We start from the raw sequence: 26,572 nt of genomic DNA, 5'->3' as shown, positions 1-26,572 counted from the left end.
TGTTTCTGGCTTAGGCTGGTTATTAACACAAATGGAGAAAGAGAACACAGGAGGAAAAAACAGTTGAGGCAGAGTAGAAATAATGAATTCAGAATTCACATGTTGTACCTGAGGTAATTTCTATGCAAGTAGAAAAGCTCAAGAGGACAGAGAATCGAAGTTCAAAGTCTACTATGAGAATTTGGGTTTACATGCGGATTTCTCTGGGACATCACCCAGGAAGACTACATAGAATCAGAGAGTATCAATTATGGCACACTGTGGCATAATGAAAAATATATATTTGGTCTACGAAGACCCAGTTTCTCGCACACAGGTCCTCAGACTATTGAGATTTCCTGATAGGAGTGTCTGTTATTTCTAAAAAGCCCCTTCTGATACCTAAGTTTATGCTAGAGGTGTCTCCTGGCACGCCCCTAGATAGCTTCAGCACAGAGCCTCGTCACCAGAAGAACCAACCACATGATTAGAGGGATACAATTATCACCCCCAAGTTCACCCATCCTACTGCCATTTCTGGGAAAGAGAAGGAGCTGGAGATTGAGCTCAATCACAATGGCCAGTGATTTAATCAATTATACCTATGTACTGAAAAGTCAATAAAAATTCTGAAGCAAACAGGTTAAGGGAGATTCCAGGTTGGTGAATACATGGATGTGCTAGGAGAGTGGCCATCCCACAGAGGGCATGGAAGCATGCTGCCCACCCCCACCACTGCCTTGCCCTGTGTATCTCTTCCATTTGGCTGTTCCCAAGTTGTAACCTTTATAATAAAATTGTAATCATATGTAAAGTGCTTTCCCAATTTCTGTGAGTTTTCTAGTCAATTATTAAACCTGAGTTAAGGGGGCTATTCCTGAGTTGTATCCTTTACAATAAAATTGTAATCGTAAGTAAAGTGCTTTCCCAAGTTCTGTGGGTTTTCTAGTCAATTATCAAACCTGAGTTGAGGGGGGTGGAGTATAAGAAGCCTTGAATTTGTAGTCAGCTGGGCAGAAATTAGGTAGCCTCATTTTTATATTGCACATACTTCTAGAAAGCTAATTTTAACTCTAAACTTAGACATTAATCATACACATACGTACCAAAAGGAATGTCGAAGTCATCCAAAGCATGGTAATCACAATGTTCTTGTTGTTCCTAAATGAATTCCCACATGATTAATTTATGATTAACTCAAAGATGTGTATCATTTTGGAAAAAATCCTCAATAGCAACAAAGATTGAATTCTAAGGTATAGGTTCAATTTCCATCATTTTAGTCATAATTATTCTATCAAATTATTTACTCTATTGCAGTAACTCCACAAATGAGTTCAGAAAATTCATAAGCCAAACAACAAAAAAGAATATTATCAAATTAATGTAAAGTTCTAGGTTACAATGTGCAACTCTCTCCCACAGAGATGATACTCAAATAGTATCACCATCCTGTCAAAATCTTTCATGGACTCAACAAACATTTGTACTAAGTGCCTCTAGACATGTTCTTAAGGACTGACTGAAAAAGCATGCCTTTTAAAAACCAATGTAGGCTGGGTGTGGTGGCTCGCACCTGTAATCCCAGCACTTTTTGGGAGGCCGATGCAGGTGGATCACAAGGTCAGGAGTTCACGACCAGCCTGGCCAAGATGCTGAAACCCCATCTCTACTAAATATTCAAAAATTAAGCAGGCGTGGTGGTGGGCACCTGTAATCCCAGCTACTCAGAAGGCTGAGGCGGGGAACTGCTTGAGCCCAGGAAGTGGAAGTTGCAGTGAGCTGTGATCATACCACTGCACTCCAGCCTGGGCAACAGAGTGAGAATCTGTCTCAAAAAAGAAAAAAGTAAACAGAACTATTAATATGTTTCTGTTTATTTAATCTGTTGTTGCAAAAACAGACAAGTCACCAAATGTAGAAGGTATGTTTAAAAAGACCTGACTTAAAGCTGGGCATGATGGCTCACACCTATAATCCAAGTGTTTTAGGAGGCTGAGGTGGAAGGATCACTTGAGGTAAGGAGTTGGAGACCAGTATGGGCAACATAGCAAGGTCCCGTCTCTCAAAAAATATTTTTTAATTAGCTGGGCATGGTGGCACACACCTGTAGTTCAAGCTATTTGGAAGGCTGAAGTAGGAGGATAGCCCGAGCCCAGGAGGTGGAGGCTACAGTGAGCCAGCCATATTTGTGCCACTGCACTACAGCCTGGGCAACAGAGCAAGACCCTATCTCTAAAAAAAAAATAATAAATATTTTTAAAAGATCTGACTTAAAATAGAGGTTACACAACAAACCTGTTTGGGAAATCCTAGCAGAATCTCAGAGAAGGGTGAAATTGTATTAGGAGAAGCCCAAATAACATAACATATAACATTAAGATGTCATAGAAATAAGCAAAGGATGATTTCAAATATAAAAAAGCCACAGAGGCAGATGCTCTAAACTGCAGTTTTTGATGTGCCTGAAGTTGCTTTACACATTCAGAATTGTATGTCTATTTCTCTTTTGAGGGAAGCAGCAGGGACTGATACACTGAATGATATAAAGATCCTCCTAATCACAATCAGAAGCTCCCAGCAACTGGACTCGACAAACCACAAAGACATACCAAACTACTCAGTATACAGGCAAACCAGGGAAGAATCTATAGCAGTTGTTTAATACCTTGGGTTTCTTAATAATTTCTGAATCATCATTATTAATGATGGAATCCTCTGATCGAAAAGTCACACTTGGCTTTCTCCTTAGTTTCTCAGATCTTTTTTCTTCCAACTCTTTCTCAGCTCTTCTTCTTTGCCTGTTAAACATATCATAAAACATACTTTTGCCGGGCGCGGTGGCTCAAGCCTGTAATCCCAGCACTTTGGGAGGTCGAGGCGGGTGGATCACGAGGTCAAGAGATCGAGACCATCCTGGTCAACATGGTGAAACCCTGTCTCTACTAAAAATACTAAAAATTAGCTGGGCATGGTGGCGCGTGCCTGTAATCCCAGCTACTCAGAAGGCTGAGGCAGAAGAATTGCCTGAGCCCAGGAGGCGGAGGTTGTGGTAAGCCGAGATCGCACCACTGCACTCCAGCCTGGGTAACAAGAGCGAAACTCCGTCTCAAAAAAAAAAAAAAAAAAAAAAGCCGGGCGCGGTGGCTCAAACCTGTAATCCCAGCACTTTGGGAGGCCGAGGCGGGTGGATCACGAGGTCAAGAGATCGAGACCATCCCGGTCAACATAGTGAAACCCCGTCTCTACTAAAAATACAAAAAATTAGCTGGGCATGGTGGCACGTGCCTGTAATCCCAGCTACTCAGGAGGCTGAGGGAGGAGAATTGCCTGAACCCAGGAGGCGGAGGTTGCGGTGAGCCGAGATCGCGCCATTGCACTCCAGCCTGGGTAACAAGAGCAAAACTCTGTCTCCAAAAACAAAAAAAAAAAAAAAACTTTTACAACTATAGCAACATTTGCTTTTCATTTATCATCCTATATAAGGATACAGTTAACAAAATTATGTTCATAAATTATTGACAATAGAAAGTAATTAAATTAGCAAGATATTCTGCAAATACAAGCAAATATAAGCAAAATAACAAATGTGAAATTTATTTCTAGAACCTCTACTACCAAACTGATTATTTTGTTAGTCACTAGAATCTAAGGACAGGGTTATACATCTTAGGTAATTTTTTAACTCTCTTTTTTGTAGATTTGAAGCTAGTGCCAGAAACCCCATCAGATAACTCCATTTGTCTACTTGAAGACATTAAGCACATTTAGTCTCCTCAGCAAAATCACAGCAAGGAGGAAAGAAGTCTCAGAATGTTAAGGGGAAAGACTTAATTTGAAGAGGGAATAGATAGAAAAAAGAGGAACATTTCTGGAAAGAGAGCACTAGTAACAGTTTTCACAGTCTGATAAATGTAAAATTTTCAAAGTATTTTCTAGTATTAGTAATAATCTACCATCAATACATGTGGTAAAACACTAAAGTAAGTGCTCTTCAATGTAAGTCACAGCTTTGCTTTTCACATACACATTTCTTAGTGCCCTGAAACAATTTTTATCACCTACTCTCCTGCTTACTCTAAGAGTTTGAAGAATATGGTAAGATAATTTGTTCAAAGTATTTGATGATGCAATAGTCCCCATTTATCCATGGTTTCACTTTCCAAGGTTTCAGTTATCAGAGTTCAACCATGCATTCAGGGAAGATGCAGAGGCACGAAGATAGGCACGGTTCAAAAATAGATGAGTTCAGTGCAACAAGATATTTTGAGAAACAGAGAAAGAGATCACATTCACATAACTTGTGCTACAATAGTTATAATTGCAATATTTTATTACTAGTTATTATGCATTGCTTACTGTGCCTAATCTGTAAGTTAAACTTTATCATTGGTATGTATATATAGAAAAAAACAGAATATCTGCTGTTTCAGGTATCCACTGAAGGTCTTGGCATGTATCCCTGGGGATAAGGGAGGACTGCTGCATATGGGATATTGTATCAAATATTTGTGCAGTAAATGATGAGTGTTCATCCTATTACAGACACTGTAAAAGAATCCTACAGTCTATGAATGGTAGAAAATAATTCCTTAATAAAAAGGGAAAAATTATAGTATTTTTCTCCCAAAATGGGATATTTTCCTCATATAAAATGTGTTCAGATGTATGACAGATCAAAAGAAAACTGAATGGGCAACTGTGTGTAGCCTAAGACAATGAACCAGGTTAGTGTGTGATTATAAGTAATAATGAACTTGCTGATATATGATATTATCAAATAAAATTTCACTTAAGTCTTGCCTTTTTTTACTGTCCTTTCCTTGTCTTACTTCGGGTGGTTCTATTTTGACCTTTAGAAGTTGAAGGTGTCCAGCATCACATCGCTCAAATAAATTCTGTGTTAGTTTCTGTTGGCTTTGTTTAAACGCAATGAGGTTTTCAAGTGGAATAAGTTGTGGGTTTTTGCACTACAAGAAAGAAACAAAGCATAAGAATGATAAATTGTAAACTCAATTATATTTTAACAAAAATTGAGAAAAAAACATTTGTTTAAACTGTGTAAAAGAACAAATCAAATAGAACAAATTGACTTAACCTGGTAATTTGAGTATACATTATCTTAGAGAAAAATTTAAAGTGATTTAAAGTGCTGAAAGGTTCAAATGGGTCATCCTATTTCAGAAATTAAGCTTACAAGTCCTCATCTTCCTAATTTCATTCCCATATTAAAAATCCTTCCTCTGGCCAGGGGCAGTGGCTCAGGCCTGTAATTCCAGAACTTTGGGAGGCAGAGGCGGGCAGATCACCTGAGGTTAGGAGTTCGACACCAGCCTGGCCATCATGGTGAAACCCCATCTCTAATAAAGATACAAAAAATTAGCTGGGCATGTGGCCTGCACCTGTAATCCCAGCTACTTGGGAGGCAGAGGCAGAAGAATCACCTGAACCAGGGAGGCGGAGGCTGCAGTGAGCCAAGATCGCGCCATTGCATTCCAGCCTTCCAGCCTGGGCAACAGGGAGAGACTGTGTCTTAAAAAAAAAAAAAAAAAAAACTTTCTTTTAAGTGAAATTATATAATGTCCAGCATTTAAAGTAAAATTATTTGCAACAGGGAAGATGCAGAAGCACGAATGGAAAAGACCAGCAATATGCTGAAAATCCCTGAAGCTTTGGGGATTGGGTGATGAAAACTTGAGAGTTCCTTATACTATTTGGATAAAAAATTTTAGAAGAATTTCTCTTAAAATATCCATTGTTCCACTCCTTTTAGTCTTTCTTCTTCTGCTCCTTATATGTTCAGAAGAAAAGTGGGCATGGCAATTAAAGGAATAACCATTTATTTTCCCAGTACCATCTTGAAATCATAAAAGTACACCAAAGAATGCATTACTCAGTTACCTCCCTAAGACAGTACTGCTCTCCTCAAAACTAGAGCCTACACCATTTGAATTTCACAAATCAAAAGTTATGCCTTTAAAGAGGACTTGGTAGGTTTATAAAACTACCATTTTAATATATGCACTAGTACTCACAGATCTGAGTCTATTTAACAAATTTAACCTGTGAAAGATTTGAAGATCATATGATAATTGCTAGAAACCTCAAACAGTATGTGTGTTCACTTGTTCTCACTCTACACACACATAAACAAGAGCATCTGGTAATTATTTTTTGCTTTTTTTTTTTTTCAGTGTTTGAATCTTACACAAAGCACTTGTTAATTTTACTTCAAATTTCTTCCCGGAGTAGCAGAAATATCTACGAAAGAGTCCAGTAAATTCCAGTATTGATAGAAAGACCTAAAACCTTTAAAATACACACAATTTTTTTATAAATAGAGATAGGTTCTCACTGTTACCCAGGCTGATCTCAAACTCTTGGGATCAAGGGATCCTTCCACTTTGGCCTCCCAACGTATTTGGATTACAGGCATGAGCCACCATGCCCAGCTTCAATCATTATTTTCAGCCCAATTTGTATATGTTATTTTCTATAACAAGCATTTTTTAATGTGGAAGAGCTTTTCTTTCATCGTATAGTACTTATGGCATTAAAAAAAATGCAGGACACTGTTTTTCTATTACGATGCAAAAATTGATTACCATATTTTCTGGGGACAAATGTGAATGAAGTAATAACAGGCTTGGGTATTTTCTTTCTTCTGCTACAGGTTGGATGAGTGTTGAGGGAATGGTAACTGATGCTGTTGAGGTTGATGAAAACCTATCAGGAGGTTTAAGCGGCAGGTATAGTAACGGAAATCCAAAGGAATGGTGAGGAGGTATCTCAAGGGGCCCTGGCTTAACATCAAATAGTTTTTCTGGTTTTATAAACACTGAAGAGTCCGGTTGAGGTCTCAGCTTTTCTTGTCCAACATACTGATCCAAGTTCACATGCTTAGGAATTTCTGTAATCACAGTTCCTGCCCATGTCTTGTGCTCAACTTCTTTTTTTTTGGCTTCAGCATTATAGTGGCTTACATTCAAATGGGGTGCTGGTATAGTTTGTGCCACTCTTTGTGGCAGATCAGGCTGAAAGGAATCAGATAATCCCCAAGCCTCTCTTTGTTGTGGCAGAGGCTTGAAGGGAACTTGTGGAATACTCCCTGTATGTAAGAAAAGGGGTTTGAATTCTTGCTTAGGCTTAAATTGAAGCAAGGGAAAACCATCACCAGAACTAAACGTTTTTGCATGTGGGATAAGTCTAGGTGCCTTCGGAACAATAGAAGGTGTGGACAAAAGGTAGAGGTTAGTATTTTCAGCAGGAGCTGGATAAAACAAACTGGATGGTAAGTTTTGAGATGATGGAATTGGTCCTCTTTTCTGGGGCAGGCCATTCAATTGACATAAAGGAATATTCCCATGTGGATCACTCTGGAAGAGAAAAAAATATATCATGTAAGTTTAGCATATATTAGAAATTCCTTACTTTGTAAATGGTGTTCAGTATGATTTGCAGTAGGTAAAATGTAGGAACTGCTAAAAAAGAAAAAAAAAGTATTTACTCAACAAAAAACGTGACAATTGAACTACTTAGAACATGATTTTTGGGAGGGATCCCAGATGGCTGATTAGGAGCAGCTCTGGACTGCAGCTCCCAGTGAGAGAACAGAGGCCGCTGAAGGTGATCCCCAAGTAAGCAGGGCCTAGAGTGGACCTACAGCAGTCCTACAGCAGAGGGGCCTGTTAGAAGGAAAACTAACAAACAGAAAGAAGTAACTTCATCATCAACAAACTGGATGTCCACTGAGAGACCCCCACCTCAAAATCAACAACTACAAAGACCACAGTTAAATAAATCCACAAATATGCGATGAAACAAATGCAAAAAGGATGAAAACACCCAAAACCAGAACACCTCTCCTCCTTCAAGGGATCACAACTCCTCACCAGCAAGGGAACAAGGCTGGATGGAAAATGAGACTGATGAATTGACAGAAACAGGCTTCAGAAGGTGGGTAATAAGAAACTTCTCTGAGCTAAAAGAACATGTTCTAACCCAATGCAAAGAAACTAAGAACCTTGAAAAAAGGTTTGACAACATGCTAACGAAAACAAATAACTTAGAGAGGAATATAAATGATTGATGGAGCTGAAAAACCCAACATGAGAACTTTGCGAAGCATATACAAGTTTCAATAGCCGAATTGACCAAGCAGAAGAAAGGATATCAGAGGTTGAAGATCAACTCAACGAAATAAAAAGAGAAGATTAGAGAAAAAAGGGTAAAAAGAAATGAACAAAGTCTCCAAGAAATATAGGACTATGTGAAAAGACCTAATCTATGTGTGATAGGTGTACCTGAATGTGACGGAGAGAATGAATCCAAGCTGGAAAACACTCTTCAGGATATTATCCAAGAAAACTTCCCCAACCTAATAAGGAAGGCCAATATTCAAGTCCAGGAAATAAAGAGAACACCACAAAGATATTCCTCAAGAAGAGCAACCCCAAGGCACATAATCGTCAGATTCACCAGGGTGGAAATGAAGGAGAAAATGCTAAGGGCAGCCAGAGAGAAAGGTCGGGTTACCCACAAAGGGAAGCCCATCAGACTCACAGCAGATCTCTCAGCAGAAACCCTAAAAGCCAGAAGAGAGTGGGGGCCAATATTCAACATCCTTAAAGAAAAGAACTTTCAACCTAGAATTTCATATCCAGCCAAACTAAGTTTCATAAGCAAAGGAGAAATAAAATCCTTCATGAAAAAGCAATTACTCAGATATTTCATCACCACCAGGCCTGCTTTACAAGAGCTCCTGAAAAAGGCACTAAACATAGAAAGGAACAACTAGTACCAGCCACTCCATAGACATACCAACTGGTAAAGAGCATCAACACAATGAAGAAACTACATCACCTAACAGGCAAAACAGACAGCTATCATCAAAATGGCAGGATCAAATTCACATATAACAATATTAACCACAAATGTAAGTGGGCTAAATGCCCCAATCAAAAGTCACAGACTGGCAAATTGGATAAAAAGCCAAACCCTGGCTGGGCACAGTGGCTCACACCTGTAATCCTAGCACTTTGGGAGGCCAAGGTGGGTGGATCACCTGAGGTCAGGAGTTCAAGACCAGCCTGGCCATCATGGTGGAACCCCACTTAACAAAAAAAAAAAGCCGAAACGCATCAGTGTGCTGTAACCAGGAAACCCATCTCACATACAAGGATACACAAAGGCTCAAAATAAAGGGATGGAGGAAGATTTACCAAGCAAATGGAGAGCAAAAAAAAGCAGGAGTTGCAATTCTAGTCTGTGATAAAATAGACTTTAAAACAACAGAGAACAAAAGAGACAAAGAAGGACATTGTATAATGGTAAAAGGATCGATGCAACAAGAAGAACTAACGATCCTAAATATATACACATCCAATACTGGAACACCCAGATACATAAAGCAAGTTCTTAATGACTTACAAAGAGACTTAGACTTCCACACAATACTAATATTGGGAGACTTAACACTCCACTGTCAATATTAGACAGATCAACGAGACAGAAAATTAACAAGGATATCCAGGACTTGAACTCAGACCTGGACCAAGCAAACATAATAGACATTTACAGAACTCTCCACCCCAAATCCACAGAATACACATTCTTCTCGGCACCACATCACACCTACGCTAAAATTGACCACATAACTGGAAGTAAATCACTCCTCAGCAAATGCAAAAGAATGGAAATCATAACAAACTCTCTCAGACTACAGTGAAATCAAGTTAGAACTCAGAATTCAGAAACTAACTCAGAACCGCACAGCTTCATGGGAACTGAACAACTGGCTTTTGAATGTTGACTGGATAAACGATGAAATGAAGGCAGAAATAAAGATGTTCTTAGAAACCAACAAGAATGAAGACACAACATACCAGAATCTCTGGGACACATTCAAAGCAGTGTCAAGAGGAAAATATATAGCAATAAATGCCCATATGAGAAGCAAGCAGACATCTAAAATCAATACCCTATTGTCAAAATTGAAAGAGCTAGAGGAGCAACATCAAAAAAACTCAAAACCTAGCAGAAGACAAGAAATAAATAAGATCAGAGCAGAACTGAAGAAGATAGAGACACAAAACACCCTTCAAAAAAATCAGTAAATCCAGGAGCTGGTTTTTCAAAAAGATCAATGAGATAGACAGACCACTAGCCAGATTAATAAAAAAGAAAAGAAAGAAGAATCAAATAGATGCAATAAAAAAAGAAAAAGGGGATATCACCACAGATTCCACAGAAATACAATTCATCATCAGAGATGATTACAAACAACTCTATGCACATAAACTAGTAAACCCGGAAGAAATGGATAAATTCCTGGACACTGGCATCCTCCCAAGCCTAAACCAGGAAGAAGTCGAAACCCTGAATAGACCAATAACAAGTGCTGAAGTTGAGGCAGCAATTAAGAGCCTACCACCCAAAAAAGCCCAGGTCCAGATGGGTTCACAGCCAAATTCTACCAGACATACAAAGTGAATAGACCAATAACAAGGGCTGAAGTTGAGGCAGCAATTAAGAGCCTACCACCCAAAAAAGCCCAGGTCCAGATGGGTTCACAGCCAAATTCTACCAGACTTACAAAGTGGAGCTGATACCATTCCTTTTGAAACTATTCCAAATAATCCAAAAAGAGGAAATCCTTTCCAAATCATTTTATAAGACCAACATCATCCTGATACCAAAACCCGGCAGAGACTCAACAAGAAAAGAAAACTTCAGGCCAATATCCATGATGAACACAGATGCAAAAACCTTCAATAAAATACTGGCAAACCGATTGCAACAGCACATCAAAAAGCTTATCCACCAGGATTAAGTAGGCTTCATCCCAGGAATGCAAAGCTGATTCAACATACCCAAGTCACGTAATACACCACATAAACAGAAAAAAAGACAAAAACCACATCATTATCTCAATAGATGCAGAGAAGGCCTTTGACAAAATTTGACAACCGTTTATGCTAAAAACTCTCAATAAACTAGGTACTGATGAAACGTATCTCAAAATAATAACAGCTATTTACAACAAACCCACAGCCAATATCATACTGAATGGGCAAAAACTGGAAGCATTCCCTTTGAAATCTGGCACTAGACAAGGATGTCCTCTCTCACCACACCTATTCAATATACTATTGGAAGTTCCAGCCAGAGCAATCAGGCAAGAAAAAGAAATAAAGGGTATTCAATTAGGAAAGGAGGAAGTCAAATTGTCTCTATCTGCAGATGACATGATTATATATTTAGAAGACCCCATCATCTCAGCCCAAAATCTCCTGAAACTGATAAACAACTTCAGCAAAGTCTCAGGATACAAAATCATCGTGCAAAAATCACAAGCATTCCTATACACCAATAACAGACTAAAAGAGAGCCAAATCAAGAACGAACTGCCATTCACAATTGCTACAAAGAGAATAAAATACCTAGGAATACAACTAACAAAGAATGTAAAGGACCTCTTCAAGCAGAACTATAAACCACTGCTCAATGAAATAAGAGAGGACACAAACAGATGAAGAAACATTCCATGCTCATGGTTAGGAAGAATCAATATTGTGAAAATGGACATACTGCCCATACTAATTTACAGATTCAACACTATCCCCATCAAGTTACCAATGACATTCTTCACAGAACTGGAAAAAACCACATTAAACTTTATATGGAACCAAAAGAGAGCCCACATGGCCAAATCAATTTTAAGCAAAAAGAACAAAGCGGGAGGCATCGCACTACCTGACTTCAAACTATACTACAATGCTACAGTAATCAAAATGGTACCAGCATGGTACTGGTACCAAAACAGATACAGATCAATGGAACAGAACAGAGGCCTCGGAGGCAATGCCACACATATACAACCATCTGATCTTTGACAAACTTCACAAAAACAAGCAATGGGGAAAGGATTCCCTGTTTAATAAATGGTGTTGGAAAACTGGCTAGCCATGTGCAGAAAGCAGAAACTGAACCCCTTCCTGACACCTTAAACTAAAATTAACTCCAGATGTATTAAAGACTTACACATAATACCTAACATGATAAAAACCCTAGAAGAAAACCTAGGTAAAACCATTCAGGACATAGGCATAGGCAAGGACTTCATGACTAAAACTCCAAAAGCATTGGCAACAAAAGCCAAAATAGATAAATGGGACCTAATCAAACTCCACAGCTTCTACACAGCAAAAGAAATAGTCATTAGAGTGAATTGGCAACCAACAGAATGGGAAAGCATTTCTGCAATCTATCCATCTGACAAAGGGCTAATATCCAGAATCTACAAAGAACTAAAACAGATTTACAAGAAAAAAATAAACAAGCCCATTTAAAAGTGGGCAGAGGATATGAACAGACACATTACAAAAGAAGACATGTATGAGGCCAACAAACATGAAAAAATGCTCATCATCACTGGTCATTAGAGAAATGCATATCAAAACTACATTGAGATACCATCTCATACCAGTTAGAATGGTGATAATTAAGAATCTGGAGACAACAGATGCTGGAGAGGATGAGGAGAAATAGGAACACTTTTACACTGTTGGTGGGAGTGTTAATTAGTTCAACCATTGTGGAAGACAATGTGGTGATTCCTCAAGTACCTAGAAACAGAAATTCCATTTGACCCAGCCATCCCATTACTGGGTATATATCCAAAGAATTATAAATCGCTCTGTTATAAGGACACATGCACACGAATGTTCACTGCAGCACTGTTTACAATAGCAAAGACTCTGAACCAACCCAAATGCCCATCAATGATAGACTGGACAGGGAAAATGTGGCACATATACACCATGGAATACTACGCAGCCATCAAAAATGATGAGTTCTTGTCCTTTGTAGGGACACAGATAAACCTGGAAACCATCATTCTCAGCAAACTGACACAAGAACAGAAAATCAAACACTGCATGTTCTCACTTATAGGTGAGTGTTGAACAATGAGAACACATGGACACGGGGAGGGGAGCATCACACACTGGGGTCTGTGGGAGGGAGATAGGAGAGGGACAGCTGGGGTGGGGAGCTGGAGGGGATAACATGGGGAGAAATGCCAGATATAGGTGATGGGGAGGAAGGCACCAAACCATACTACCATGTGTGTACCTATGTAATAATCTTACATGTTCTTCACATGTACCCCAAAACCTAAAATGCAATTTAAAAAGCAAGAAAAAAAAATCTTCTCTATAAAAATACATGCCCAATAAAATGAAAAATAAAGAACATGATTTTTTTTTTTTCTTTAAGACAGAGTCTCACTGTCTCACTGTTACTCAGGCTAGAGTATAATGTCATGATCTTGCCTCACTGCAACCTCTGCATCCCAAGTTCAAGTGATTCTCCTGCTTCAACCTCTTGAGTAGCTGGGATTATAGGCATACACCACCATGCCTGGTTAATTTTTGTATTTTTAGTAGAGACGAGGTTTCACCATGTTGGCCAGTCTGGTGGATCAACCTCCTGACCAAAGGTGATCCACCTGCCTCAGCCTGCCAAAGTGCTAGGATTACAGATGTGAGCCACTGCACCTGGCCATTAATGGTATTTTTATATACATTACCTGTACATTTTCATTTCTATTTTGACCAGATGGGATAGTTCCTTCATGGCAGTATGGGCTATTCTTGCGAGGCTCTCTGGTGTTCTCTCCCATTGACTGTGATTTGATAAAAAATCTCTCCTCAAGATTTTTGTTGCTGTCTTCAATATCACCACATCCTCTTAGGTTTGATTCTTGGCTTCCCCCTAAACGCACAGACTGAGACTGCTGTAGAAGTTGTTGTGGATTGGGGAGGTTAGCAAAGGATGATCCTACTATTTGCATTAGGCTCATGAAGTTGATCTGCTGCAGCTTGAATAAAACAAAAATTGAAGTGATATCTTAAAATATAATGAAAACAATCTAAGGAATCAACAATAATCATCTGAATATTCTACAATGGTCACACCTTTGTCTTAGTATCTGTGAGAATCATGAATGCTGAGCAGGAGACATAGTCAGGGAAATTTTTTTTAAAGGGAGAGGAAAAAAATGTTAACTTCCTGTCAACTGACATACGAATAGTCACGAATGAAACTTGGGACTATTTGTAAACAGTTTATAGTATTCACTTTCCATAAACATCTCAGGGATCAAAGGGATAAAGACAGATTCCAAGAATAAGTGTATTTTGAATAGTTTTCAGAAATAAGCAGAAAGCAGTACACAGGTGAAGGGCAAGGAATTCCCTTGGAAAGGCTGACTAGGTAAAAGTAAAGTGAGACACCAGTGGTCCCCAAACTCTGCTGCACTTTACAATCACCTGAGAAGTATTTATAAGTCCCAATGACCAGGTCGCCCGCTACCAATAACATCACAATGTCTGGGGATAGGAACCAGCATATGTATTTATTAAGATGACCAGGTTATTTCAATGTCCAGAAAAGCCTGGGAACCACTAGAATAGATATTGGCTTAGCTGGAACAGGAGATTTATAGCAGGGATAATGAAAAATTGACTAGTTTCGTAGTTCTCAAACGTCAGCATGCATCACAATTACCTGGAGGACTTAAACCACTCTGCTGATCCCTATCCCAACTTTCTGATTCAACAGGTCTAGGATAGGGACATGAGAATTTGTATTTCCAAGATCTAAGTATGTTGATACTATTCATCCAGGCATCACACTTTGAGAACCACTAGACTTGTGAAAGTAGGGCCAGAAAAGAGAGAAGGTAAAGACTTCAAAGTGAAGTTTTTAAAGGCCAACAGAAGAATTTGCATTTGATAGAACAAACCAATAGGGAAAAAGTACAGTTTTTCAAAAATGTAGTTTTCTTTTAATTATAAAGTAAATATATACTTATAGGAAAAAAAACAATTTTAAAAATAAAGTATCATTCATAATCCTACCCTCGAAAATAATGAGCACTGACATTTTAGTGTATTTCCTTTCCTTGTCTGTCTATCTATTGAATCTATCTACAAGACAAGGTCTCACCCTGGTACCCAGGCTGGAGTGCAGTGGCCTGATCATAGCCCACTGTAACCTCAAAATCCTGGACTCAAAGCATCTTCCTGCTGGGTGCGGTGGCTCACACCTGTAATCCCAGCACTTTGGGAGCCTGAGGCGGGTGGATCACGAGGTCAAGAGATCGAGAGCATCCTGGTTAACACGGTGAAACCTCGTCTCTACTAAAAATACAGTAAGAAATTAGCTGGGCATGGTGGTGCATGCCTGTAATCCCAGCTACTCGGGAGACTGAGGCAGGTGAATTGCCTGAACCTGGGAGGCGGAGGTTGCAGTGAGCCGAGATCGCACCACTGCACTCCACAGCCTGGGTAACAAGAGCGAAACTATGTCTCCAAAAAAAAAAAAAGCATCCTCCCACCTCAGCCTGCCGAGTAGCTTAGACCACAGGCACTGTGCTACCATGCCTGGATAATGGTTTTTTTGTTTGTTTGTTTGTTTTTTGGAGAGATGAGGTCTTGCTATGTTGCCCAGGCTGATCTCAAATTCCTAGCCTCAAGCAATCCTCCCACCTCAGCCTCCCAAATCACTAAGATTAAAGGCCTGAGCCACCTCTTACAAAATGTAAAACTATAAAGAACTTGGCCTCTTTATGTTTTTAAAACAAGATTGATAACATATATTATAAAAATTTGTTCCTGAAATTTACTGAAGATTTTTAAATAGGTAAGTAAGATTATTAAAATTATACCTGAAGAAAGGGCCCTAGTAAATGCAAATAGAAGACAATGGAAGTATGAAACTAAGAACCTAAGGTTAGCCACTGCTATAGAAATAGTAAGTGGCTATACAGACATACAACATGGGCAAAAAATTCAAGAGGGCATAGTAAACATTGGGTAACGACTGTGAAAGAAGGCAAAGATGGCTGAGTATGGTGGCTCATGCCTATACTCCCAGAACTTTGGGAGGCCGAGGTGGGCGGATCACCTGAGGTCGAGAATGCAAGACCAGCCTAAGCAACATGGAGAAACCCTATCTCTACTAAAAATACAAAATCAGCCGGGCATGGTGGAACATGCCTGTGATCCCAGCTACTCAGGAAGTTGAGGCAGGAGAATCCCTTGAACCCGGGAGGTAGAGACTGCAGTGAGCCAAGATGGTGCTACTGCACTCCAGCCTGAGCAACAAGAGCGAAACTCCATCTCAAAAAAAAAAAGGAAGGCAAAGACGACTTTTGAAAATAGCGATTCTTAATCTTTTGTGTATATCAGAATTATGTGGAGAACTTGTTAAATATATAGGACAGTGACCAGTAAAAGTCCCCAAGTAATCCATCCAACATTTTGAGAGATGCTTCTAAAACTTTAAGGTGGTAGAATAGGTGGTGCTACTAAATAGAAAAATGAAAGAAGGGACTGGGAGAATAAGAATAAAATCAGTTTCAGTGAAATTCATGGGACAGGGGACATGCTGAACAACTATTCTTAAAGAGAAAATTAGTGCAGCTGGGCTCACACCTGTAATCCTAGCACTTTGGGAGGCCAAGGTGGGCAGATCACCTAAGGTCAGGAGTTCAAGATCAGCCTGGACAACATGGTGAAACTCCATCTCTACTAAAAATATAAAAATTAGCCAGGCGTGGTGGCACACACACCTATAATCCCAACTACTCAGGAGGCTGAGGCAGGAGATGCTTGAATCAAGGAGGTGGAGGCTGCACTCCAGCCTGGGTGGCAGAGTGAGATTCTGTCTCAAAAAACAAAAATTTAAAAGATTTAAAAAAAAAAAGAAAATTAGTGCCAAGGATCTTTAGCATGGAAATGGTATATATTACATCACATAAAAGGATATGGAAGTAAATGTAGGACAAATGAGCAGAAGATTAGATCTGAGGGTAACTGTTTCTAAAAATGTAAATATTTTTTAAAAAGTAAACAATTAACCATTGTTATTAAACAGAAAAAAAGGATAGCCAGGTATGATGAAAGTCAAAGTGGCCTGTAATCCTAGTACTTTGGGAGGCCAAGGTGGGTGGATCACCTGAGGTCAGGAGTTCAAGACCAGCCTGGCCATCATGGAGAAACCCCATTTACAAAAAAAAAAAAAAAAAAGTATTATAAAAAAAATTTTTTTTAATTAAAAAAAAAAAAAGAAAGAAAGTCAAAGTGAACAGTAATTTGAAATGCAGCTGACAGTTTCAACTCAAGCACAAGAAATATGGATAAGAAATATGTGACAGTGTCAACTGGAAAATAAGCCTTGGATACTTTTGAGTAAGAGCTCACTGACCTGGTTTGATTACTCCCAACCTCACTTTTGTGAGCAGCTGCAACCCAAAGAGCTCAGTAAAAAGAGGTCTTTGTGAGAAGTAGGTAGCTTAGCCTAGACCTATAGGCCTTATAACTATGAACTTTTTTTATTCCTAGTAGAGTTGGGGGTCTTGCTATGTTGCCCAACCTGGTTTCAAACTTCTGGCCTCAAACAATCCTCCTGCCTTGACCTCCCAAAGTGTTGGGATTACAAATGTGAGTCACTGCACCCAACCAGTTACAAACATTTGAATGAAAAATGAAAGTATCCAAAGCAGAGAAATGCTTCTGATATCATTTTAACTTGCCTGTTTCTGGAAATCTGTTAATATTTTAAAACCCTACATGTAATATATGTAGATTTACTTACTTACATAGAGATGTGCTTACCTGAACTAATTTAAACATTTCGTCTTGGAGCATTTGCCTAACGGAATCAGAACAATCTGGTAACTGATCCCTGCCTTCATTTCTCTGGGTCTTCTGAGGTGTTGGAACAGGTGTTTGTGAAGCAACATTGACTCCATTTGACATCAGAGGTGGAAGTGAGGAAGATTTGTCTTTATATGCAGAAATCTGTGCACTATGTGCAAAGCATTTAAATAAAAAACATGCATTAATTGACAAAAAGAACAAACTGAACATGATTGAATAGTTTGATCCCACTTTTGTCTTCCAATAGAAAGGTTATTCTGGTAGTTTTCTGGAAATTTAAACCTTAAATCCTTTATCTCTAGTGCCTGTCGGCCACAACACATTTGTCATCAGCTCAATTTTCACCTTTCTTAAGGGACTGTTTAGTCAGTGACGGATCCCTTCACATGGTGTTGCATACCCAAGAGCTGACATTTATTTTACTTGCCTGGTCCCTGTGGACATCTGAATATGAGACCTGTGCAATCATTCTGATTAGCTGTACAGACTTCATAATTTGTAATTTGGCTCAGGAATATGTTTTTGACTAAAATTAATGATTCAGCATGTTAAGAAAACTAGGGAAAAAAATGGGTTAAAAATTTAATTCTAGGATTAGTAGAGAAAACTACTGTTTGTCATCATTAAAAGTGAAACAACATTATGGTGAACATTTCCAAGCAAATCTCAGAGTTTATTTAGAAGTCTTTTTTTTTTTTTTTTTTTGAGACGGAGTTTCGCCCTTGTTACCCAGGCTGGAGTGCAATGGCGCAATCTCGGCTCACCGCAATCTCGGCTCACCGCAACCTGCACCTCCTGGGTTCAGGCAATTCTCCTGCCTCAGCCTCCTGACTAGGTGGGATTACAAGCACGTGCCACCATGCCCAGCTAATTTTTTGTATTTTTTTAGTAGAGACGGGGTTTCACCATGTTGACCAGGATGGTCTTGATCTCTTGACCTTGTGATCCACCCGCCTCAGCCTCCCAAAGTGCTGGGATTACAGGCTTGAGCCACTGCGCAAGGCCAAATCTCAGAGTTTAAATGTATAATAAAGCCTAACATAAAATGCTTATTTACAAATAAAAATTAAAGATGAAAGCAAGGTCTTGGGTTTTTTTTTGTTTTTTGTTTTTTTTTGAGACAGAGTTTCGCTCTTGTTACCCAGGCTGGAGTGCAATGGCGCGATCTCGGCTCACCGCAACCTCCGCCTCCTGGGTTCAGGCAATTCTCCTGCCTCTGCCTCCTGAGTAGCTGGGATTACAGGCACGCACCACCATGCCCAGCTAATTTTTTGTATTTTTAGTAGAGACGGGGTTTCACCATGTTGACCAGGATGGTCTCGATCTCTTGACCTCGTGATCCACCCGCCTCGGCCTCCCAAAGTGCTGGGATTACAGGCGTGAGCCACCGCGCCCGGCCGTGTTTTTTTTTTTAAACAAAATGACTGTTGGGGGATGATTGCTCAAATATAGCAGATATTCAACATTTTCTACAGTTTATGAACTAAGCAAGGGAGCAGGCAATTATCAGATTCAAACAGATCACTGTTTCCAAAAAAGAAAAAAAACTTATTAAATTTCTTATAGACTTATTTTAGGTTTACACTTATTCCCATTCGGCAATAATATTTGCCTTTTATTGAGTATCTAACATGCTCAATTAAAAAAACTTTATTTGGCAAATTCACAAAAAATAGGCATTACAACTGATCTGCCTTTTCTTTTGCCAAAGTGAAAGCTTTGAGTGTTGCTTCTAGAGAATCATGTTTCTCACAGCTGCTGCCAGCCTCCATTGTCCCTAGCTTTCTTAGTTGAGTGACAAGTGAGTTAGTTGCCCAGTGACAGGGATCGCAAGTCAAAAGAGTGAGCTGGGACCAAAGAAGGTTCAGGAGGTACCCTGTGGGGGCTGGGTCCCTGAAGTGTGATGGAAGGGGGCATGAGCTTCAGGCTGGCTCCTCTTCAGGCATTCCTAGTAAAGCCACAAGGGGCTCCGGGGCTGTAGGGGTCCCCTTGGGCACAAGATGGGTACATTCATGATTGCACAAGTCACTCACTGGTACTCAAGAAAGCCTTGGGGCAGTAGGGGCAGGTGTAGTGATTCACTGAGTTGTAGGTACAGCTGGGTTTGTACAACCCAGCCCAGTCTCAGAAGCTCTTGCCAAACTGAGTGCAGGCGAAGGGCTAGATCTGGGTGTGAGCACTCATGCAGACACAGTAACATTTCGTGAAGAAGGTCTCCTTGCACAGAGCTGCCCATTTTAAAACAACTTTATTGGGCTTTGCTTTTAACAGGTCTCAAGGAGATCAATTCTAACTACGTAAAATTTTTCTGAGGTAAAGCTGTGCTATATTTTCCTCCTATTTTGGCAAGATTTCTAAACACTAAACACTCTGTTCAATCTCTGTAAGAGACATTCAAAAGAACTGGTTGAAACTGTTCTATGAGAGAATTAAAAGCATTTCAAACACTGTAAGAAATCAGTTAGAAGCTGAAAATGACCAACAACTTCATATTTCAATACTATATCATTACTTTTTTTTTTCCAGAAAACACAGTTCTAACATAGTTCCTATATAACTTTAAAATACAATTGCTAGTGGAACGTCAGTAATGAAAGATACCAGATATGTGTGCTTATGCTGCTCTTTCAATGCTTTATGTTGCTTTCATTTATTTTCTTAGTTTTTAGTCAAAAATGTAGCAATTGTTTCAAAAATGGTACAGTTGACATATTTTCACTCTGATTTATTTATATAACACAACTATTTTTAAATAGTATAGTAGGCAAAACTTCTTACCTAGAAATTTCTGAACTTGTATCTACTTGCATTGATTGAGGAGTGGTATGCTCAGGAAGTGAAAAGGCTTCAATCATACTACCAACAAAAATTAACAGGTGATTAGGAGGCAAGATATTCTTTGCATTATCTTAGGTATGAGTGATCTATGCTCAGCCATCTAAGAGTCTAAACATCCTCTAACCTTCTATAATGTTTAGCTCATAATTACAATCTGTTTACATTTGTCTCCATAGCAATTAGAAAGAGATCTAAGCAAAAGCAAAAAAAAATATGTCTGGATGACTTAAAACACCACTTCAACACTGCTGATTGCTCAGCAATACATACAACAGAATCCAAAATGAGGGGACATGAAGTTAGCTAAGACCCAAATTTCACCTATAAAAGAGGAGGACACGTTGCTCAGCACACTAGAGCCCGCTGTCACATTTGAAACTATAAAGAGGCCAGGCAGAGTGGCTCACACCTGTAATGCTAGCACTGTGTGGCAGGGGATCTCTTGAGCTCAGTAGTTTGAGACCAGACTGGGCAACATGGCGAAATCCCACCTCTACAAAAAATACAAAAAAAATTAGCTAGGCATGGTGGTGCATACCTGTAGTCCAAGCTACTGGAGAGGTAGAGGCAGGAGTATGGCTTGATCATGGGAGGCAGAGGTTGCAGTGAGCCAAGATTGCATTATGGCACTCTACCCTGGGCAACAGAGCAAGACTCCGTTTCCAAAAAAAAAAAAGAAAAGAAAAGAAAAGAAAAGAAAAAAGAAACTGTAAAGATTAGGGTTTGTCTTCTCTCTCCTTGGATAATTTTCCTAATAGTTTTTACGAATAGAAGTATCTAAATTACTTGTAAAGGTACATAGTATTAAATACGTTCTTAATTGTCCACAGAAAAACTAAACAAAATTTGTATACTGAAAAGGGAAAGAAAATCTAATTATGTTTCCTTTCTTATCTAAGGGAATTCTAAAATTCTAGAACTTTAAAATTCTAAAGACTTAGAAATCATGTCCAAACTGCAACACATGAAAACTGCCTTCAGCTCTCCTTGAAGCAATAAGCTAGCTGGCAGTGTATATGTACATCATAACCCTATAGTGTATGTATATATGTATATATGAAATAATTCATAATGATTCTTTGATTCAATAAAAATGGAATCTGTGGAAAGTGGTTCCCTAGTTAGCAGCTAAATATACTTTAGCGTATTTACAGCTTTATTTTATTTTGATAAGGCTGATAGTAATGAAAGAACAAAAAGGCATTTTAGATATCACTATTTGAAATACTTGATCAATACATAGAAGTATAACATTTACCAAAAATCATTTTACCATAACTATAAACTGAAGTTACAGTTTCACTAGAAACACAATACCACCCTAAAACATGTATTGTAAATTGTGATGGAAGAAAAGATGAAAGCTTCACTGAGGTAACCAAACCAGTGACAATCACTCTCATATTTTTCTCCTCCTTACCCTTTCTGTTCAGTTGATTTTTCCTCCATATTTGTCTCCAGCGGTTCTTCCTTTTGATACTGAACCTCTTCTGTGAACTGCTGTTAAAATTATTAGTACCCAAAAAGAAAACAAGTAAAACAAATAGGTATTACTGTCTTGTGTATTTTGAATTTCGTATTAGCCACTTAACCAGAGTAACAACAGTCTACAAGCAAGTGAGAAATCAAACAGTAAAATGTACTCCCAGTGCTGCTCTGACCAAATCTTTATACTGTGTGAATTGCCTCCAGCCTGTCACACCGGGCTATTGAGCATGCTATGTTAAGTTATAAAAATAAGATTGTGTCAGTAGAGTAACACACTGTAAATCATATACACCTAAGACTACATGATTATTAATTTTCCTGCAAAAACAACTATAAAACCAGGAAAATGGAATCCTTTTTAAAAGAACTGTTACAGGTGGGTGGATCACTTGAGGTCAGGAGTTTGAGCTAAGCCTGGCCAACATTGTGAAATTCTGTCTCTACAAAAAATACAAAAAATTAGTCAGGCATGGTGGTGCACACCTGTAGTCACAGCTACTTGGAAAGCTGAGGCAGGAGAATTGCTTGAACCTGGGAGACAGAAGCTGGAGTGAGCCAAGATCATGCCACTGCACTCCAGCCTGGGCAACAGAGCAAGACTCTGTCTCAAAAATAAAAATAAATGAAAGAATTGTTATAACAGATAGGGCACAGTAGCTCACACCTGTTATCTCAGCACTTTGAGAGGCTGAGGTTACGAGTTCAAGACCAGCCTAAGCAACATGGCGAGACCCAGTCTAAACAAAAATTAAAAAAAAAAAAAAAAAAAAAATTAACTGGGCGTAGTGGTATGCACCTGTAGTCAGTCTCAGCTACTTGGGAGGCTGAGGCAAGAGGATCACTTTATTTCAGGAGTTCCAGGCTGCAGTGAGCCACGATCATGCCATTGCACTCTAGGTTGGGCAGAAGAGCAAGACCCCCAACTCAAAACAAAACGGAAGTGTTACAATAATTGGAAATGTCTATGTTCCCCCCGGAAATTAAGTGTATAGAGTTTTGAGAAAAATAATACCAAAAAGTACATATATGCATAAAAGTATACTACAGCTGAATTATACCTTTTAATTTTTTTTTAAGACAGGGTCTCACTCTGCTGCCCAGGCCACAGCATACTAACAAAATACGGCTCACTACAGCCTCAAACTCCTGGAGTCAAATGATCCTCCCACCTCAGCCTTCCAAGTAGCTGGGACTACTACAGGTGCATGCCACCATGCCTGGCTATTTTTTAATTTTTTGTAGAGATGGAGTCTTGTTCTCTTGACCAGGCCTGTCTAAAACTGTCATACTTCTATAATTTTTAAATAAGGACACATTTGCTACTCCTGATTAAATAAATTTACTAAAACAGTTTATGGCAAGAAAATTTCATTGCCTGAAATTATTAGACATGTTACTACACTGCACTAGAATTTCAGGGAAAGAAAAATGCCATACAGCATGGCTATATTCTACAACCCATAGTGCATTTTTAAGAGCTAGCCTTGCCTTCATATATTTAATAACAATGAATAAAAACATGTATAATTTAAACACTACACAAAATGAAAGATGAATAATTGTATCCATCATATTGACTTACTTCTTCTAACTGCTGTGGTAAAGTCATCATGCAAATGTCAAGATTGGGACTTCTGAAACCTCCAAAAGATTCTTCAATGTCTTCTAGCGATAAGTGAAGATGAAGAGAAAAATGACCATTTTAAAAAATAAGCTATTGATTTGTAGAGAGCTCAGGGAGTATTTCCAGAAACAATATAATGATAGAAATGTTTTCTACTCTTTTTATAAAGACAGTCTTTGAAAACACCTGGAGTCTATTCCACCATCATCAAGTAAATCCCAGATGAGCCTTGAGAGGCCTTATTATTTATTATGTTTAATTCCATGTAATGCTCTGAGAGCTTCTGTTTTAAGGAAGACTGCTGGGCAGAGGTTTATAGAGTTGGTTTATAGAAATTAAGAGACCATAATTATTATATAAGCAGCACAAGAGGCCCAACAACTGTAAAAGAGCACCAACACAAAAATACCTTAGATCTTCTTTGTTTTATTAAAACCAAAATTAGAGTTAATATATTCAATATTTCATAAATATTTAATTCTTTTTTATTTCAGGCTCCTGTAAACATACTAACAGGTATAAGACTAAATAAGTTATTTCAGATAATATTTACCAATTTAAAATTAATAAAGTCAAAAAGTAGATTATCTAAATGAACTGACCTTCATAGTCTGATATGTGTATATCCATTTCCTCTTGTATAAATGCTTCTACTTCTAAAAGATTCTCATCATTATCTATAAATTCTTTTTTAGTATTATGAATGACGGAAATAATATCATCACTGATTTCTTTTATATAAGGGTTTTTTGCTTCAGTTGGCATTCTACTGAAAAACAATGAAGCAACTAAAATTATTACTCATTCTTGGAGATAAAGAGCTGCTTTACATTTAATTCAGTTTTGTTTGTTTGTTGTTTTAAGACGAAGTCTCGCTCTGTCACCCATGCTGGAGTGCAATGGCACGAACTTGGCATAATTCACAGTCTTAAAAACAAACTTTGGTTTCATATTTATAAAATCTTTTTTAAAAATATTTGATACATAATAGAAGCTCAGTTAAAAATCGTTCAGGAAATAACTAAACATCTTGGTTTTTATTTACTCAAACGACTCGAATAATTTCAACTTATCTAAAATTATCATTCTCACAAAGGACTCTTCATGCTATTATGGCTTTTGCCTTGGTATTCAAAGCTATATCACTCCTAGTATTGCTTCATATATAAAAATGGATTAAAGGATAGTTCAACTTCTGATATGTGAAATAAGTTGATTAAGGAATTTCTCAGTATGAATTAATTGCTCTCTCAGAAGATATGAGCTAGATGAACAATGAAGAAATACAACTTGCAATGAACTCTTAAAGCACCTCAGAAAGCTCACTTCTTTTCCTTCAAAAAATGCTCATTCCTTAAACTTTCAAGGGTTTGATTCTTCCCTTTAAGCCCAAACACCATCTAACCAGGTGCCTTCTATTGAAAAAAGACTAAAATCAGCAACTTACTTCAAGATATTTTGACAAGATTTATTCTGACCATTTCTTTCCTCAGTTCCATCTGGAGTTGCTACTGCAACTGAACCACCAGCAACTGTTTTGCTCTCCCTCTCAATATTGGGTCCAATCTGATACCCAGAGTCTCGATTTTCTATCATCTGAAGCAAATCATTTACAGTATTTAGTATTTATTGAACCCTTTATTTTTCAACATATTTTAAATATTTTCCTTCTTTCTACAGAAGTTCTGAATAATTCTCTTATTCATTTATCAAATATATATATTTTTTTTTCTGAATAATTCTTATTCATTTATCATATATATATATATATATATATATATATTTTTTTTTTTTTTTTTTTTTTTTTTTTTTTTGAGACAGAGTTTTGCTCTTGTTACCCAGGCTGGAGTGCAATGGCGCGATCTCAGCTCACCACAACCTCCGCCTCCTGGGTTCAGGCAATTCTCCTGCCTCAGCCTCCTGTCATTTATCAAATATTTACTGTCGTTCTGCAACTCAATATTTGTTGCTGAAGCAATGATCAAGTCTTTATTCTAACTGGAAAAAGCAAATCTGACAACCTAAATAGTATTCAAAAGAAATCAGCCTTACAAATTTGTAAGGCATATTGTCATTGTTTTCAGGCCACAAAACAGTCACAAAAAAATTGTAATATTCTCATTTCATTGCCTTTGCTATATTATAAAGACATTCAATAGTTATTTCAAAATGACACAGTAGACAAAAATACACGCAGCTAAAAGCACAAGGTAGGTATCCCTTTTGTCTCACTTAAAATTTCCATATACATTACCTAGAAATACAAATTTCAAGGATGACAAATATCACAGTATCATATAAACTGTATGCCTTATGACAACAGAAACCAATCTCAAGGGGAAAAAAAGAGGACTGGTGTGGTGGCTTATGTCTGTAATCCCACAATTTGAGAGGCCAAGGCAGGAAGATCACTTGAGCCAAGGAGTTTGAGACCAGCTTGGGTAACAAAGGGACACCCTGTCTCTATACAAAAAATTTTAAATTAGCCAGGCATAGTGGCACGAGCCTGCTGTCCCAGCTACTTGGGACATTCTGGTAGAAGAAACACTTGAGGTTGAGGTTACAGGCAGCTGTGATCCCAAGACTGTACTCCAGCCTGCGTGATAAAGCAAGATTCTTGTCTCAAAAAATAAACAAATAAATAAAAAATAAAACAAAATAAATACACATACACAGACACTCATTCACATCCTTAAACTAGAATAAACTATTTCAGAGTAAAGGCATTTACCATTGACTAGGGAAGAAAGAATAGTTAATTAAACACTAACTCCTCTACTGACTCCCATTTGCCTTTCTGGGTTTGTTCTCCAACCTCTTCTGGCCTGAGAGTATAAGAAAAATGATTCCCTAATGGACTTGATGAGACATCAGTAATTAAAACTAATTAATGTCCTTCATCTGAACCAAAACC

General features: G+C 38.3%; 1 protein-coding gene across 13 annotated transcripts in view; it reads right to left on the bottom strand.

Annotated features, from left to right (window-relative positions):
* CPLANE1 (ciliogenesis and planar polarity effector complex subunit 1) overlaps positions 1–26,572 on the bottom strand; it is a 152,935-nt gene that overhangs the window by 58,082 nt on the left and 68,281 nt on the right. For 11 of the 13 annotated variants that reach the window (XR_012513883.1, XR_012513891.1, XM_074386588.1 and 8 more), the window contains 11 exons: positions 25,106–25,254; positions 24,261–24,427; positions 23,617–23,699; positions 21,967–22,046; positions 20,487–20,564; positions 17,664–17,856; positions 13,571–13,861; positions 6,585–7,355; positions 4,783–4,949; positions 2,648–2,780; positions 1,086–1,140 (listed from right to left, as the gene is read on the bottom strand). Coding sequence is in view for 11 of the 13 variants with exons in the window: in XM_074386588.1 (XP_074242689.1) it covers positions 1,086–1,140; positions 2,648–2,780; positions 4,783–4,949; positions 6,585–7,355; positions 13,571–13,861; positions 17,664–17,856; positions 20,487–20,564; positions 21,967–22,046; positions 23,617–23,699; positions 24,261–24,427; positions 25,106–25,254 (2,167 nt within the window). In the remaining 2 variants the exon portion in view is untranslated. The remainder of the gene's footprint in view (positions 1–1,085; positions 1,141–2,647; positions 2,781–4,782; positions 4,950–6,584; positions 7,356–13,570; positions 13,862–17,663; positions 17,857–20,486; positions 20,565–21,966; positions 22,047–23,616; positions 23,700–24,260; positions 24,428–25,105; positions 25,255–26,572) is intronic. The other 2 variants (XM_074386572.1, XM_074386569.1) reach the window with 2 other exon arrangements.

Source organism: Saimiri boliviensis, chromosome 1, assembly GCF_048565385.1.
Source record: "Saimiri boliviensis isolate mSaiBol1 chromosome 1, mSaiBol1.pri, whole genome shotgun sequence".
Taxonomy (NCBI): domain Eukaryota; kingdom Metazoa; phylum Chordata; class Mammalia; order Primates; family Cebidae; genus Saimiri; species Saimiri boliviensis.
The sequence above is the reverse complement of the archived record's forward strand: the minus strand, read 5'-3'. Positions and strand labels throughout refer to the sequence as shown.